This window comes from Ahaetulla prasina, chromosome 5 (assembly GCF_028640845.1).
Source record: "Ahaetulla prasina isolate Xishuangbanna chromosome 5, ASM2864084v1, whole genome shotgun sequence".
In the NCBI taxonomy this organism is placed as follows: Eukaryota; Metazoa; Chordata; class Lepidosauria; order Squamata; family Colubridae; genus Ahaetulla; species Ahaetulla prasina.
The window spans coordinates 5,666,505-5,682,510 of NC_080543.1; the positions used below are offsets into that span (position 1 = coordinate 5,666,505).

The 16,006-nt window shown below is 45.6% G+C and overlaps 1 protein-coding gene across 1 annotated transcript in view; it reads right to left on the minus strand.

The window, feature by feature from the left end:
- Positions 1–623: 623 nt before the first annotated feature.
- Positions 624–16,006, minus strand: part of RSF1 (remodeling and spacing factor 1) — a 60,188-nt gene continuing 44,805 nt past the window's right edge. Inside the window, exons 8-16 of the mRNA XM_058186542.1 lie at positions 14,147–14,251; positions 12,936–13,015; positions 12,422–12,476; positions 9,860–9,969; positions 8,811–8,878; positions 6,975–7,182; positions 5,763–5,986; positions 3,902–4,093; positions 624–2,009 (exon numbers count right to left, since the gene is read on the minus strand). Of these exons, the coding sequence (XP_058042525.1) occupies positions 1,444–2,009; positions 3,902–4,093; positions 5,763–5,986; positions 6,975–7,182; positions 8,811–8,878; positions 9,860–9,969; positions 12,422–12,476; positions 12,936–13,015; positions 14,147–14,251 (1,608 nt within the window). The 3' untranslated portion in view covers positions 624–1,443. The remainder of the gene's footprint in view (positions 2,010–3,901; positions 4,094–5,762; positions 5,987–6,974; positions 7,183–8,810; positions 8,879–9,859; positions 9,970–12,421; positions 12,477–12,935; positions 13,016–14,146; positions 14,252–16,006) is intronic.

Consider the following 16,006-nt stretch of genomic DNA (forward strand, 5'->3'; position numbering starts at 1 on the left):
ACTCACCAGCATTGTGGAAGATAATGAGGGCTCTTGGCAGACGCTGGCTCTTTTGCCGCCAGAGCTGATAAGAGCCGGCTAATTAAGCCATCGTTCAGACGGAGGCGAGGAGGCACAACACACACTTTCTAAACAGAAAAATCTCCCACAGAAAAGCAAAAACCCATTAAACCCTGCTCTATTTCCGTACTTCAATTTGAAGCAGATCTCGGGAATGCCGCAAGGGTTTTGAAAGCTGCCGGGTCTTTCTTGTCACCGACAGCTGAAAATGGTCGCAAAGTTTGGGCTACGAAATCTCTCCCGGGAGTAGTTTATTGTACACAAGAGAGCAGCCGAGGAATAAATATGTAAAAAGCAAACTGGTACCCTTCCCAATAGTGCCGTTTCAAACTCCGGAAAGCTCATGAGAGTTTACACGGTTTACTGTATGAAACACTTTTAAAATATGTTTATTGGGGGGGAGAAAGGGGAGACCATGAATTAAAAGACGATGCCAAGAAAAACGTCTCGTGTTTTTTTTTTCCCGTGAAATTTCCTCCAAAATCTGTCCACTCTGCTAAATAATATTCCAGATCTTGTCAACAGTTGCTTTCTTTCTTTCTTTCTTTCTTTCTTTTTCTTTCTTTTCTTTTCTTTTTTTTTTTTTCCAGGAAGGCAATTTACTAAAATCAACTAAGGTTAAGTTAGCCTACAAGTTCACAAAAAAATGCAACAGTTAAAGATAATTGGTTTCATCGTTTCCCCTTAAAATGGCATGTTAAATTGTCGTCTAAGTTGTGAACATTTAAATAGAATATATATCTCCTATGAAAAAAAAAGTCGGAGCACAAGTGCTTCAGGCCCTTGCGCCCCACTCCTTTTGTTTCCTCCCCCCTCCTGCCCACCCACCCCTCCCCTTCCAAAGTTTTAAAGTTTTTTTTTGGGCCCTGGCCGAATTGGAATGCTTTTGTTACGTACAACCATAACGTTTCCCCTAACAACTTTGTCCACCCCCCCTCAGGAAATATAGAGTCAAAAATATACAATTTTCTCCTTTTTTTTTTTTTTTTTTACTACAAGCTCTGCATCTGGACGATTTGTTTTTTTGTGTGTGTGTGTTTTTGTGTGTGTGTCAGGATTGTGGAACTGGAGGAGGAGGAGGAAGAGGCGAGGGAAAGCGATGGGTCGAAAGAAAAATAATTGTGGGAGGAAAAAAAAAGCGAAGGAAATCTGGTCGCTCGGGTTGGGGAGGAGAGGAGGCAGGGGAGAGGATCTAAAAAACGAAACAACAAAAAAAAAAAGTGGTACCCCAAAATCGCAGGGCTGGTGAAATTTCGACTGCTTAAAAAGTTGATACTGTAGTGGAGTTTCCTAGGAAAAATAAAACACCTTTTTTTTTTTTTAATAACTGGCCCGCTGGTATGAGCTACCATGGAATAAATTAGCACAAAAAACGGGAGTTTCTTATAACTGTTCGCTGTTACAGACGTAATCCACAAGGTCAGTTACTCGCAAGAGTTCGTCCTCGTCTTCCTCTGGTCCGCTGGCCTCCAGGCCGCCCCCCGTCCCGTTGGGTGCCAAAGTGGCATTGGCTGTGCTGTCCTTGGTCGAGGGGGCTTTCTCGGTGGGCTTACTGATCAAGTTCTCGATGGCCTTCCCGGGGCTCTGTCCGTTGGTGGAAGGCAAATCCACCAGGCCGTAGTCCAACGGGCTTTCCACCTTACTCACATTGTCAAAGTCATCTTCCTCATCGCTTTCTATCCGGTAGCTGGATTTCTTGACGGGGTCTTGCGGGGCGGGAGAGGCCAAGGGTTTCTCGGCGGGCGGCGTCGGCGGCTTGCCGGCGTCGGGGCCGTTATCTTCCTCGTCCGTTTCGATGCGGTTCACGCGCTTACGAAGGGGCCGGCCTTCCTCCTCGGGGTCGTCCTCGCCTTCCGAGTACTCGTCGGTGGTGTGGCTCCGTTTCCGGACTGACCGTTTCGACAACCTGGCCGGCTGGTCGTCCTCTGAATGTTTAGCCAGGTAGCTCTCTGCAAGAAGGATCAGACTTAAGAGCAAAATCTGGAAGGTTTCATGGAGAAGGGAGGGGGAATTAAAGGTAGTCCTCGACTTACGACAAGCAACAGTTGTTAATAGCACTTAGCAATAGCACTTATATATCGGTTTACAGTGCTTTACAGCCCTCTCTAAGCGGTTTACAGAATCAGCCTCTTGCCCCCAACAATCTGGGTCCTCATTTTAAGGACCTTGGATGGACGGAAGGCTGAGTCAACCTTGAGCCTGGTGAGATTCGAACTGCCAAATTGCAGGCAGGCAGAAGTAGCCTGCAGTACTGCACTCTAAGCCCTGCACCACTGCGGGTTGTTTAAATGAGTTTGGTCCCATTTTACAAGCTTACTTGCCACAGCCGTTAAGCGAATCACTGCGATATCACGGTTGTTAAGTGAATGACTTCCCCCTTAAGTTGCTTGCTTGTCAGAAGGTTGCAAAAGGGGATCGCCCTGGACCCTGCGACCGTCATAAATATGAGCTGGATGCAAATGCAAATCACGTGATTGTCGGGAATGCCACAATGGTCGTACGTCATTTTTTTTCAGTGCTGTTGTAACTTCGAACCAGGGGTGAAATGCTACCGGTTCGTTCCGGTTTGGACAAACCGGTAGTTAGAAAGCTACCAATTCAGTTGAACAGGTGGTTAGCTACCAGTTCGTTTGAACCAGCAATTTAAAAAGCTATTGGTTCGGGAGAACCAGTAGTTAAAAAAAGTTACCGGTGCGGGAAACTGGTAATCTTTCTTTCTAGCAAAGCTAAACTGCGTGCCACAGCTGATCCTCCCCCTCGCTGTTCTACTTACCTTCCCAAGCCTCCTTTTGGCGCGTACTGCGCATGCACACATGTGCAGTGTGCATTTGGTGCACACTGCATGTGCGCAGACAACGCACATTTGGCACGCTGAGTTCATGCACGGCCAGCGAACTGGTAGCAAACCGGTTCGGATTTCACCACTGCTTCAAACAGTCACTCTTGATCGTGTGACCATTCTACAATGGTCGTAAGTCACTTTTTTCATGCTGTTGTTGTGTTCAAACAGCCACTGAACGAATGGTCGTAAGTCGAGAACTACCTGCATTGTATGAAATTGTCTGAGTGACCTTGAGCTATTTCTCAATCTAAACGACCGTGCAGGGTTATGATGATTAAACAAGAAAAGGGGGCCTCTGGTGGCTCAGGCTGCTAATGCAGTCTGTTATTAACAGCAGCTGCTTGCAATTACTGCAGGTTCTAGTCCCACCAGGCCCAGCCTTCCATCCTTTATAAGGTAGGTAAAATGAGGACCCAGATTGTTGGGGGGGGGGGCAATAAGTTGACTTTGTATATAAATATACAAATAGGATGAAGATTATTGCTAACATAGTGTAAGCCGCCCTGAGTCTTCGGAGAAGGGCGGGATATAAATGCAAATAAAAAAAAAAAAAGGAATGAATTCTTTGAACTTCTGAAGAAAAAGGTGGGAGTAGAAACGTCATAAATAAATACAAATTTCACACTACAAATTGAATTAAGTTACCTTAGTAAGTAGCTTAACATGGCTGCTTTGTGGTTATCTGCACCCCCATTCCCCCGCAACCTGTGTTCCATTGTGCGGAGAGAGTCCTCCATGATTATTGTTGTTGTTCTTAGTCGTGTCCGACCCATCGTGACCCCATGGACAACGTTCCTCCAGGCCTTCCTCTCCTCTACTATCCCCAGGAGTCCATTTAAGCTCACGCCGGCTGCTTCAGGGACTCCATCCAGCCACCTCGTTCTCTGCCGTCCTCTTTTTCTTTTGCCCTCCATTTTTCCCAGCATGAGGCTCTTTTTCCAGTGAGTCATGATTGTAATGGGATTTAAATGTTAGGAAATAAATAAATGTGTGTCTTACCTTCGCTGTCTGAACTGGAAAGCCTGCGCTTATGTATTCTCCTCATCTCTTTCCCGTATCGGAAGCTTTTCTGAGAGCCCTCACTTTCCGAATCTTCCTTGTAGTTGACTTGCCGCTTCTGATTCCGCCGACTTCGTCTTCGTCTCGTTTCCAAATAATCCTCATCGCTGTATTCGGAAGACGCGTCGGTTTCTGGGCGAGGCAGCAAGCCAGGAGATAAGAAAGGAAGGAAAAATGTCTAGGCCGTTTTATGGAGGGCAGTGTTTGCCAATCTCAGCCAGGTTGAGATGTGGGGACTTCAACTCCCAGAATTCCCTTGCCAGCAAGTCTACTGCTGAGAATTCTGGGAATTGAAGTCTGCACATCTGACCACTGCCCTGGTTGAGAAGCACTGATCCACCATAACATTTTCTATCCCAAATAACTATAGGTGACCCTTATTTCCTACAATTCCCTTGCCAGCAAGTCTACTGCTGAGAATTCTGGGAATTGAAGTCTACACACACTTTACCATTGTCATGGTTGAGAAGCACCGATCTAGCAAACCTGAATACCCGTAACTATTCAGATATGATTTTAATCCCAGCCATTTCACCTAATCTGAGGGAAAACTTGGCTAAAGAGAGCCAGTTTGGTCTAGTGGTGAAGGCACCAGGTTTGAAACTGGGAGATGGTGAGTTCTAGTCCCACCTTAGGTACAAAAGCTAGCAGGGTGGCTTTTGGCCAATCACCAGGAGACTGTGAGTTCTAGTCCCACCTTAGGCATGAAAGCCAGCTGGGTGACTCTGGGCCAATCACCAGGAGACTGTGAGTTCTAGTCCCGACTTAGGCATTAAAGCCAGCTGGGTGACTCTGGGCCAATCACTAGGAGACTGTGAGTTCTAGTCCCGACTTAGGCATTAAAGCCAACTGGGTGACTCTGGGCCAATCACTAGGAGACTGTGAGTTCTAGTCCCGACTTAGGCATTAAAGCCAGCTGGGTGACTCTGGGCCAATCACTAGGAGACTGTGAGTTCTAGTCCCGACTTAGGCATTAAAGCCAGCTGGGTGACTCTGGGCCAATCACTAGGAGACTGTGAGTTCTAGTCCCGACTTAGGCATTAAAGCCAGCTGGGTGACTCTGGGCCAATCACTAGGAGACTGTGAGTTCTAGTCCCGACTTAGGCATGAAAGCCAGCTGGGTGACTTTGGGCCACTTACTCCCTCTCAGCCCAACCCACCTCACAGGATTGTTGTGGAGGAAAATAGGCTGTATACTAAATAGCCTGACCCCAAAACAGGACCATTCCAAATATTTCAGCCCATTTCCAGGTCAGAGCATGTTCTGTGGAACACATAGATACACGCCATCTCTGCAAAATATTTCAGAACAGCTCAATCTTTGTTTTTCCTGTCTGAAAATGCCAAAACTGAACAGGGCTGGCTGGGGAATTCTGGGAGTTGGAAGTCCACAATTCTTCAAGCTGCTAAGGACGGACGGCCATAATATTCTTTCTTTTAATGATCCCATAATCCCTTGCAATGGGGTGGAGTTTGGGCAACTGAATGAAGCCGAGTGTTTTAATGGCCGGATGCTCTTCCTGTCGCCAATGCAGAGTTTTGTTCAGCCTATATTTTCTCATTGTGCCCAGAGAGAGAAGTATCTTCCTCTACCTAGGATCGAACTCACAGCCTCCCGATTGTGAGGCGAGAGCTCCACCCCTAGGCCACCGCACTGCTCTAAGATTGGACATCCATGCTGTACAGAAAGCCAAAATAACCCTATCTTATCTCCTCAAGGATCTCCTAAAGATGGCTGATCCTCTGGGAAGACAGATATCGGTCAGAACCACTCGATATTTGGACAGCCGTCAAGACTTACCGGAGTCGCCACTTAAGTTATCCTCAGAGTCTTCGTCTTCGTCGTCTTCCGAGTATCTTTTCTTGATCGTTTTCCTCTGGAGGCGCCTGCTTTGCCTCATTGGCCGAGGGTGGTGCCGTCTCGGCCTACGCTTGGAGAAGCCCACGTCGCTGTCGTCGTTGGACGGCTGATCCTCTTCACTTTCGTCTTGGTTTTCGTCCGATATCACAAACTCATCCTGAGATCTGAGGGGGACAAGAGATCAACGGGGGAGGGTATTTAAAATGAAGGAATTTCGACTCAGAAATAAACTTCGCTGGTGAAGGATTCTGAGCGGGGAAAAAACCCGGTTCTTTTGGGGTTCCTTCCTCTGGGGGCAACGATTCACTCACTGAATTAACGGTTTCAAATAATAATAACACGTCTTTTCACTATAACAGGAACTTGGAACCTATTAAAGGAAAAAAAAAAAGAAAAAACTACCTGTGGCTTCTAAAGGAAGTGCAGGTAGTCCTTGACTAACAGCAGTTCGTTTAGTGACCGTTCAGAGTTAAAACAGCACTGAAAATGGGACTTAGGACCGTTTTTCACACTTAATGACCATTGCAGCATCCGCACAACTGTGCGATTTACATTCAGATACTTGGGAAGGAAGGAAGGAAGGAAGGAAGGAAGGAAGGAAGGAAGGAAGGAAGGAAGGAAGGAAGGAAGGAAGGAAGGAAGGAAGGAAGGAGGGAAGGAAGGAAGGAAGGAAAAAGGGAGGGAGAGAGAGACAGAGAGAGAGAAAGAGAGAGAGAGAGAAAGGGAGGGAGGGAGGGAAAGAAGAAAGGAAAGAAAGGAAAGAAAAAGGGAGAGAGAAAGAAAGAAAGAAAGGAGGGAGGGAGGGAGGGAGGAAGGAAGGAAGGAAGGAAGGAAGGAAGGAAGAGAAAAAGGAAGGAAGGAAGAGGGAGGGAGGAGAAAGAAATAAAAAGAAAGAAAGGAGGAAGGAAGGAAGAAAAGAAAGAGGAAGAAAGAAAGAAAAAGAAAAAGAAAGAAAGAAAAAAGGAAAAGGGAGGGAGAGAGAAAAAGAAAGAAAAAAGAAAAGAAAGGAGGGAGGGAGGGAGGAAGGAAAGAAGGAAGAAAGAGGGAGGGAGGGAGGAAGAAAGAAAGAAAGAAAGAAAGAAAGAAAGAAAGAAAGAAAGGAAGAAAGAAGGAGGGAAGGAAGGAAATATAAGCGATTACAAGATGCCTCACCCTTCACTGATTCTGAATTCATCCTCACTCTCTTCTTCATCCAGGTTGCTGTCACTATCCAGGTCATTCAGCCGCCGCCGTTTCTTGCGTCGGAGGGCAGCGGCTCTGGGGGGCCGTTTGCTCTCCTTCCTTTCTTCCTCCAAGATGGTAGAGATGTCCTTGCCTCGATGCCCCGTGATGTTAGACATGTCCTTCCCTCTTCCGACACCTACGTTTGGGGGGGTGGGGGGTGGGGTCAAGAGGACGGAGACAATGAACCTCTTACACCCTCCGCTTCTCTTGCCCTGCTTCCATAATCTCCCTTCCAAACAACAATGGGGTGCAACACTTTTGGGATCAAGGGACACGCCTGGCTTTCCAAAGGTCCTCAGTCCCCTCAAAATGGGGCGAGAAGTAAACGCCTTTGTTGCACGTTTGATTTAATTTCCCTGTACAGGAAATCCTCGATGTACAACCGCAACCGAACCCAAAATATCCACCGCTAAGCAAGACGGCGGTTAAGTGAGATTTGCCCCCTTCTATGACCTTCCTTGCCACAGTCGTTAAGGGAATCACTGCGGTTGTTCACAACATTTGACTTGGCGGGACAGAAGGTCGCAAAATGTGATCCCCATGACTCCAGAATGCGGCAACCATCCAAACTATGAAAAATGATCATAGGTCACTTTTTCCAGCGCTGTTGTAATGGTCACTAAACGGATGGTTGTAAGTCGAGGACTGCCTGTATCTAGGATTTTAGCCACGAGCGAAAATAGCAGGGCCAAGAAAATCCCAAACTTATATTTGAAGAGGGTAGGAATCCTAGGACGAAGAGGATAAAAGCCGAATTCCTCTATTATTGCATTTATAGCAAATATGCAATTGTCCTGCCTCGGCATGAAACAGCTCAGCATTTAAATCCCTCAAAGTAAATCTGGCATCTGTCGTGCCAAAATTCAGAATAACTTAACTCAGTGGTCTCCAACCTTGGCAACTTTTAAGACTTGTGGACTTCAACTCCCAGAATCCCTCAGCCAGCAAAGCTGGCTGAGGAATTCTGGGAGTTGAAGTCCACAAGTCTTAAAAGTTGCTAAGGTTGAAGGCCCCTGGCTTAACTCATCCCAAATATTTCTCTGGAGAGCAACAGCCATAGACTTATATAAGAGCAACCCCAAATACAATTGAAAATCTTTTTTGTTTGTTTGTTTCTCTTTCTTTAGAAAATATATGTATTGTGAATAAGAGAACGTACGTTTATAATATTTTTATAAGAAATAAAATAAAATTTTAAAAAAGAAAGAAACGACATATATATTGCTTCACGGTGCCTTTACTGCCCTCTCTAAGCAATTTACAGCAGGGGTCTCCAACCTTGGTCCCTTTAAGACTTGTGGACTTCAACTCCCAGAGTCCCTCAGCCAGCAAAGCTTAAAGTAAACCAAGGTTGGTTTACAGTCAGCCACTTGCCCCCAGCAATCTGGGTCCTCATTTTACCGACCTTGGAAGGACAGAAGGCTGAGTCAACCTTAAGCCGGTCGGGATCGAACTGCTGGCTGTGGGCAGAGAAAACCTGAAATACTGCATTATAACCGCTGTGCCCCCATGGTTTTCCTTCCTTCCTTCCTTCCTTATTTACTTACTTAGACTTATATACTGCTTCAGAGTGCTTTTACAGCCCTCTCTAAGCAGTTTACAGAGTTAGCCTCTTGCCCCTAACAATCTGGGTCCTTATTTTACTCACGTCGGAAGGATGGAAGGAAACCTTAAGGATCAGGATCGAACTGCTGGCAGTGAGCAGAGTTAGCCTGCAATACTCGTTCTAACCACTGTGCCGCCATAGCTCCCCCCAAAGCTTACCTCCTCCATCGGCCTCCTTGATGTCGTCTTCTATGGCTTCGTCAATGGCCTCATCAAACTCATCAAACCTGCAGAAATAGGAATTCAGGATGATAATGCTACGACGACTATTTGTCAACCCATAGCAACGTGGCTTAGCAATCCCACAGGATCTTCTTCGTGGAAACAGGATATTGCTCGTATTTACTTATTTGATTTCTATTCCATCTTTATTTCGTACAATTCAAGGTGATGTGCATAACACACCTGTCATGGTTTTCCCCTCAACAACAACTTTACGAGGTGGGTTGGAGAAAGAGAAAGAGAGACAGAGATAGACAGAGACGGAAAAAGACAGACAGACAGACAGGATAAAGTAAAAGGAAGAGAAAGGGAGGGAGGGAGGGAAGGAGGGAGAGAGAACATGCAACTGACCCAAAATCACCCAGGACTAGAACTCAGATCTCCTGGTTTCTAGGCCAGCATCTTCATCACTGTACCGATCAGCTCTCTAAAAGTTTTGGCAAGATTTTGAATCGAAGTTATCCTAATGCAAAGCGCGTTATTTCACCTGTAATGCCACCGAAATGATATTAAACCTCAACGTAACGTTATCTGTGCCTCAACCACTCTTCAAGGGATAAGCAATCAAGTATATTTAATTTAACAAATAAACTTCTGTTCAAAGTCAAAGCAAAATATAAGAGGGGAAGGAAAAGGAGAGAACTTTCCAACCGCCCAAAGTTTTGGAGATGAGGAAAGTTGAGTCAAAAACATTTTTCCTCCATTGCTCCACAGTTGTCCTCTTCCTTCTCCCTGGAAATCTCGCTCCCTTCTAGCATTGCTGATGTTACCTAGTTTGGTCATGAAATGTCTGCAAGAAAACAACCAAACTCAGAGAGCACCAAGGACCCCACAGTCCTGCTCCTTTCCTCTCTGCAAACCCCACTCCCTTCTGACACTGATGACGTTCCCTAGTTGGGTCATGAAACATCCGCAAGAAAACAACCAAGTTCAGAGAGCACCAAGGACTCCACTGAGCTACAAATATTCTCTTATTACTAATTTACCTGTAGCTGATACACTTCCGCTGCCTGGTTGACCTCCTCTCAAGCAGCTTTGCTTTTGATTTTTTGGATTCTTTCTTCTTTTCATCGACAGGCTCTGGAATTTCGGGTTCCTGTTTTAAAAAAGACAAAACGCCTTTCAGATGCACCGCACCCGTTGCAGACAACGTAACAACTTCCTTCTACTTTTCAGCCATTTATGCTCGGCCTCAATCCTGCCTTGTGTTGGTGGAAATACCAAGTGAGTCCTTGACTTACAACCACAACCATTGCTAAGCGAGAAAGATAAAGGAGTTGTGCCCCATTTTATGGCTTTTCTTCAAGCTATTCTCCAAAGCCCCTGAGGGCAGGACAAAAAGCAATGGGTGGAAACTAATCAAGGAGAGAAGCAACCTAGAACTAAGGAGAAATTTCCTGACAGTTAGAACAATTAATAAGTGGAACAACTTGCCTCCAGAAGTTGTGGATGCTCCAACACTGGAAGTTTTTAAGAAGATGTTGGATATCCATTTGTCTGAAGTGGTGTAGGGTTTCCTGCCTAGGCAGGGGGTTGGACTAGAAGACCTCCAAGGTCCCTCCCAACTCTGTTATTCTATTCTATTCTTGCCATATTTCTTAAGTGATTCACTGCAGGTGTTAAGTTAGTAACATGGTTGTTAAGTGAATCTGGCTTCACCCGCTGACTTTGCTAGTCAGAAGGTCGCAAAAAGGGGATCACATGACCCCGGAACACTGCGACCATCATTAATATTTGTTGGTTGCCCAGCGTGTAAATTTGACCATGGGGATGCTGCAAAGGGTCATGGGTATGAAAATAAATAGTCATAAGGCCATTTTTTTCACTCTCGTTATAACTTTGGTCACTCGGTTGTAAGTCGAGGACTATAGTTTCCCAATCACCAAATGAAGCCATGCTCTCAAATCTTGCAATTAACAGATTTGCCCAACGATTGATGTCAAGGTGGAGATTCTATTATGAGGCCTTCCCTCAAATCTACAAAGGTGAATGCTCACCTTCAAAACACCACTAGAAGCAGAGACAAAACCCAGCTACTCTTGATCCTGAGTGATCAGGAAACTAGGTTTGGTGCCCAGGAGATCTCCTGATCCGCTCTGTGAAGAGCCCCTAAAACAGTGATGGCTAACCTTTTTGCCATCGCGTGCCAGGAGGGGTGGGTGGAGGGTGATTGTGCGTGCCCACACCCATAATTCTATGCGCCCCGCCCCCATGACCACCACCCGCTTCTTGGCACATGATGGCCCCGGCAGCCCCGTTTTTCTCTCTCACCTGGCTTCAGAGCCTCTCTATGAGTCTGGGGAGGGTGAAAACTGCCTTTCCCACCCCCGCCCGGAGGCCAGAAACGGCCCGTTTACTAACTTCCGGTTGGACAGGAAGTGATGTTTTTTGCTGTCCCCAGCCTCCAGAGACTCCTAGAGAGGCTCTGGAGGCTGGGGACTACAAAAAAACGCCACTTCCTGTCCAACCGGAAGTTGGTAAATGGGCCGTTTCTGGCCTCCAGGGGGCCTCCAGGGGGGGTGGGAGAAGCAGTTTTCGCCCGCCCCAGACTCATAAAGAGGCTTTGGAGCCAGGGGAGAGAGAAAAACGGGCCTTCCCCACCACTACCCAGGCCTTCTGGAGGCAGGAAACAGCCCGTTTCCCTACTTCTGGTAGGCCTAGAAGGCCCAAAAATCAGCTGGCCAGTGTGTGCATGCTCTCCAGAGCTGAGCTCGCGTGCCCACTGATATGGCTACACGTGCCACCTGTGGCACACGTGCCATAGGTTCCCCATTACGGCCCAAAAAGATAAATCCTCCCCTCAAGTTGAGCTTGTCTTGTGATGAGATCACACAGGGATCCGTGCAGTGATTTTGCCAGCGGTTCTTCACTACATTATTCTGGGATATTTTTTTTTTGACCTTTCTGTCTAACCCAAAGGTGAAAGTTTTCCCTGTCAAATCATGTCTGACTGTATAGAGCATGGTGCTCGTCATCTCATTTGTCAGAAATGGGGTAGGGTCTCCTGTTTGGGCGGGGTGGTGGTTGGGGTTGGACTAGATGACCTACAAGGTCCCTTCCAACTCTGTTAATCTAATCTAATCTCCGTTTCTGGGCCAAGGGAGCCCAGCGTTGTCCAAAGACAATTTCCATGTGGCCAGCATGGCTATACACCGAAGGTGCAGGGAACGCTGTCACCTTCCCACCGAAGTGGTACCCATTGACGTACTCGCATTTGCATGCTTTCAAACTGCTAGGTGGGCAGGAGCTGGAGCAAGGAACGGGAGCTCACCCCATCGTGCAGCGCTTGGGACTCGAACCTTGACTGTCAGCTTTCCAGCTGACAAGCAGAACGGCTTTTAATTGCTGAGTCATCATGCTCCCCTCAACCCAAATAGCACAAAATAATATTTTAGAAGGGGGAGAAAAAAAACCCAAGGAGGCAAATACCTCCAATTAATGCCGACAGTGCGAATTCTGCTTTTTCCCAGGCTAGAATTTTTTATGCTTTTCAGCAGCATAGGTCGTTAACTCAAAAAGAAATCAGGAGATCCGTTTGTTTCGCTTACCCGCGGAGGAATGATGTTCTCGATGCTAATGCCCACATAGACAAGACGTTCCTTCCTTGGAGAGAGGGGGAAAAAAAAACCATACCAAAAATGCTATTATGCTCCTGGAGAAATTTAGCATGGTCCAATGGAAAAGCAATATTTTGTAGTTTTTCGGAGCAGTAACAGAATTCTGAGTTTCTTGAAGCTGCCCAGTGTTTGAACCGACAAAATTTCGTACCTCTCTAACACATACATGCTTTTTTTAAAAAGTATAATCAAGCTTTTTATATTGATTTTACTAGGATCATACAATGAACATTATGACAATCAGGAGGCTGGGAGTTCGATCCTAGGCAGAGGCAGATATTTCTCTCTCTGGGCACAATGAGAATATATCTGCTGGAAAAAACTCCGCATTGGCGACAGGAAGGACATCTGGCCAGGAAACACTCAGTTCCATCCAGTTGCCCAAACTCCACCCCGCAAGGGATTATGGGGTCATTAAAAGATGATACAATTAATATTATGATACCTTCGTTCTGCACGCTCTTTCTTTTTCAAGACCACATCCAGGTCCTGCAGCTGTTCTTCTAACTTCTCGCAGAGCAATTTCTGTGGGATGAAAGCAAAACGACCCTATTGCATTAGCATAATTCAAAAATATCTTTATGCAGTCAAGTTTCCTAGCGGACCTGTTCTCAAACACTGATCAACGTAATAGCTACCAATGGCAATACAGGTAGTCCTCGACCTTCAATCATTCATTTAGTGACCGTTTGAAGTTACAGAGGCATTGAAAAAAGTGACTTATGACCGTTTTTCACATTTACAACCACTGCAGCATCCTGCAATGGTTGTAAATGTGATCTTGTGATCAAAATTCAGACACTTGGCAACCGACTCATTTTTATGATGATCGCAATGTCCTGGGATCATTTTGCGACCTTGACAAGCAAAATCAATGGGCAAGCCAGATTCACTCAACAACCGTGTGACTAACTTAACGACTGCAGTGATTCACTTAACAACGGTGGCAAGAGAGGTCGTAAAATAGCGGAAAAGTCGCTCAACAACCATCTTGCTTAGCCACAAAAATTTTGCGCTCAATTGTGGCCATAGTTCAGGACTACCTTTGCAGCAGCCCCATGGTCACGTGATCAAAATTCAGATGCTTGGCAACTGACTCAAATCTATGACGGTCGCACTGTCCCGGGGTCATGTGATCCCTTTTGTGACCTTCTGACAACGACCGTGTTCCTAACTTGAGAACCGCAGGGATTCGCTTACTAACTGTGACAAGAAAGGTCATAAAATGGGGCAAAATTCACTTAAATATCTCACTCAGCAACAGAAAATTGGGGGCTGACATGTGGTTGCAAGTCGAGCTCTGTATTCACTTTACACTACAATGGTACTTTGGTGCTTTGAAACTCATTGAATTTGGCACTCAATGCATATCGAGGCCAAAATTTTGTCCTGGTTTGTTTGGTGCTCAACTTAGAAGCTAAAACTTGTCTATGTCCGCTGCCTCGTGACTCACGATATTATTCATTACGCAAAAAAAAAAAAAATATTTGGTATTCAATGCTTTTGGTACTCGTTACACTTCCCGGAACCAATTAATGATATACCCCTGTACAAATTTATTCACATTCCCAAATGGAATTCATGAGCGTCTTTTTCATAACAACTGCTAAAAGACGAAGGGCGGGATCAGGAAAATAAATCCAAAGGAAAGCTCACGTGTTGACAAGGTGGGCAGAACCACTCGCCATCTGGAATGATCATGAGCGGAGGCCGCAGACACGCCGTGTGGTAGCCGCTGTCGCAGGAATCACACAGAAGAATCTATGGAAAAAATTTGGGTTAGAAATGTTAAATTGACGCAGGCACAGAATTTAAGGGAAAATTTTTATAAAATGTTGTATAGATGGCATTTAGATCCTAAGAAATTATCGTGTATGTATCCAGATATGCAAGCAAAATGTTGGAGATGTAATTGTGATGACGCTACATATTTTCATATTTGGTGGACTTGCAAGAATATTAAGGCTTTTTGGATAAGAATTTGGTGGATTTTACAAAAATGTTTTGAAAAAGAAGATAAAGTTCCTGCTGCAATTTTTTTTACTGGGAATTATCACGGACTACACAGTAATTGAGACTAAATTGATTTTAAATCTAATAACAGCGGCAAGATTACTGATAGGACAGTATTGGAAGAAAAAAGAAGTACCTACAATAGAAGAATGGATATTGAAAGTTGCCAATTTGGCTGAGATGGCAAAAATCTCAGCCTTTTTGAAAGACAATACGCAAGAAAGATACTTAAATGAATGGAAAAAATGGATTGACTATATTCAAAACAGATATCAGATGAAGAGATATCAGACTGCCTTTGAATGATTAGGATGTATTACTTCTGATTGCATTGGGGGAGGTTAGGATTTGATGAGAAATGCAGGAGTATAACTGAGTTAGGAGGGAAAATTTTTTAGTATATGTTTGTTTTATTTTTAACTATACCTTGTGTTTCTTCCGGGAAGTCGGGGGGGGGGAGGGTTTTTTTTTTTGAAGGGAGGGGGGAGGGGGGAAAGGGGGGAAGCTTTTTTTTGTAAAAACTTTTTCAATAAAAAAAAAAAAAGAATCTGTGGAACAAATCAAACCATTAGTCCAGCAGTGGGTTGTGTTCTGACCCAGGCCCAAGTAGTTATTACCAGACACAATCAGTCTTCAACAAACGTATTTTATTAGAACAGCTGAGAATTACTTCATTCTCAGCTTAGTTCAAATTAAGTCCTTCAGAAAAAGTCCTTCGGACGTATCACAAACCTTTGTTTTCTTTGGCACCCTGCCGAAGGCTTTTCTTGGCAAAGCCCTACAGAGTTCAGAAACAGCAAACACCGACAAGAAACAATTGTAGCAACGTTGCTTTCCTACAAATAAATACGCTTGTATGGCAAAGCAGCCGTTGTAGGCTCAAGTGGGAAATGGATCTATTTTGGATTCTTAAAAGAGAAATGCAGTTTCATTCTACCTTTTGTTCATCTAGGCCAGAGGTGTCATCCGGCCCACGGGGTGCTTAAATCCGGCCCGCAGGGCAGGCTTGGAAACAGCAAAGGAGTGGCCTGTGGTGCCTCTGGCAGCCAAAACGGAGTGAGCGTGGAACCCCCACGCCCCATATTGGCCAGGAAGGTGCTGAAGGAGGCCGTCCAGGGCAAAAACAAGGCACGGGGGGTTCTAATGTGGACCCCCCACACCTCGCTTTGGCTGGCATGGTACTGCAGGAGGCTGTCCAGGCCGAAAACGGGGCACCGGGGGGGGTCCCCCGTTTTGGCTGGCAGGGTGCTACAGGAGGCGTCCGTCCCATCGCTCCCTCCCTCTCTGTCAAAGAAATCCAGTTTGATGCCCCTGATCTAGGCAGTATGGGCCACTCTGGAATCGATCGGTTGATTTGATTTCTCGAATGACCCATTTCTACAAAGTGACAGAAGATTCTGCTCCATCCGCCACGTTCAAACTAATTCCGATGCTGGCTGAGGAATTTCTGGGAGTTGAAGTCCACAAGTCTTAAAAGACTGGACGCTCCTAGATTAAAGCATG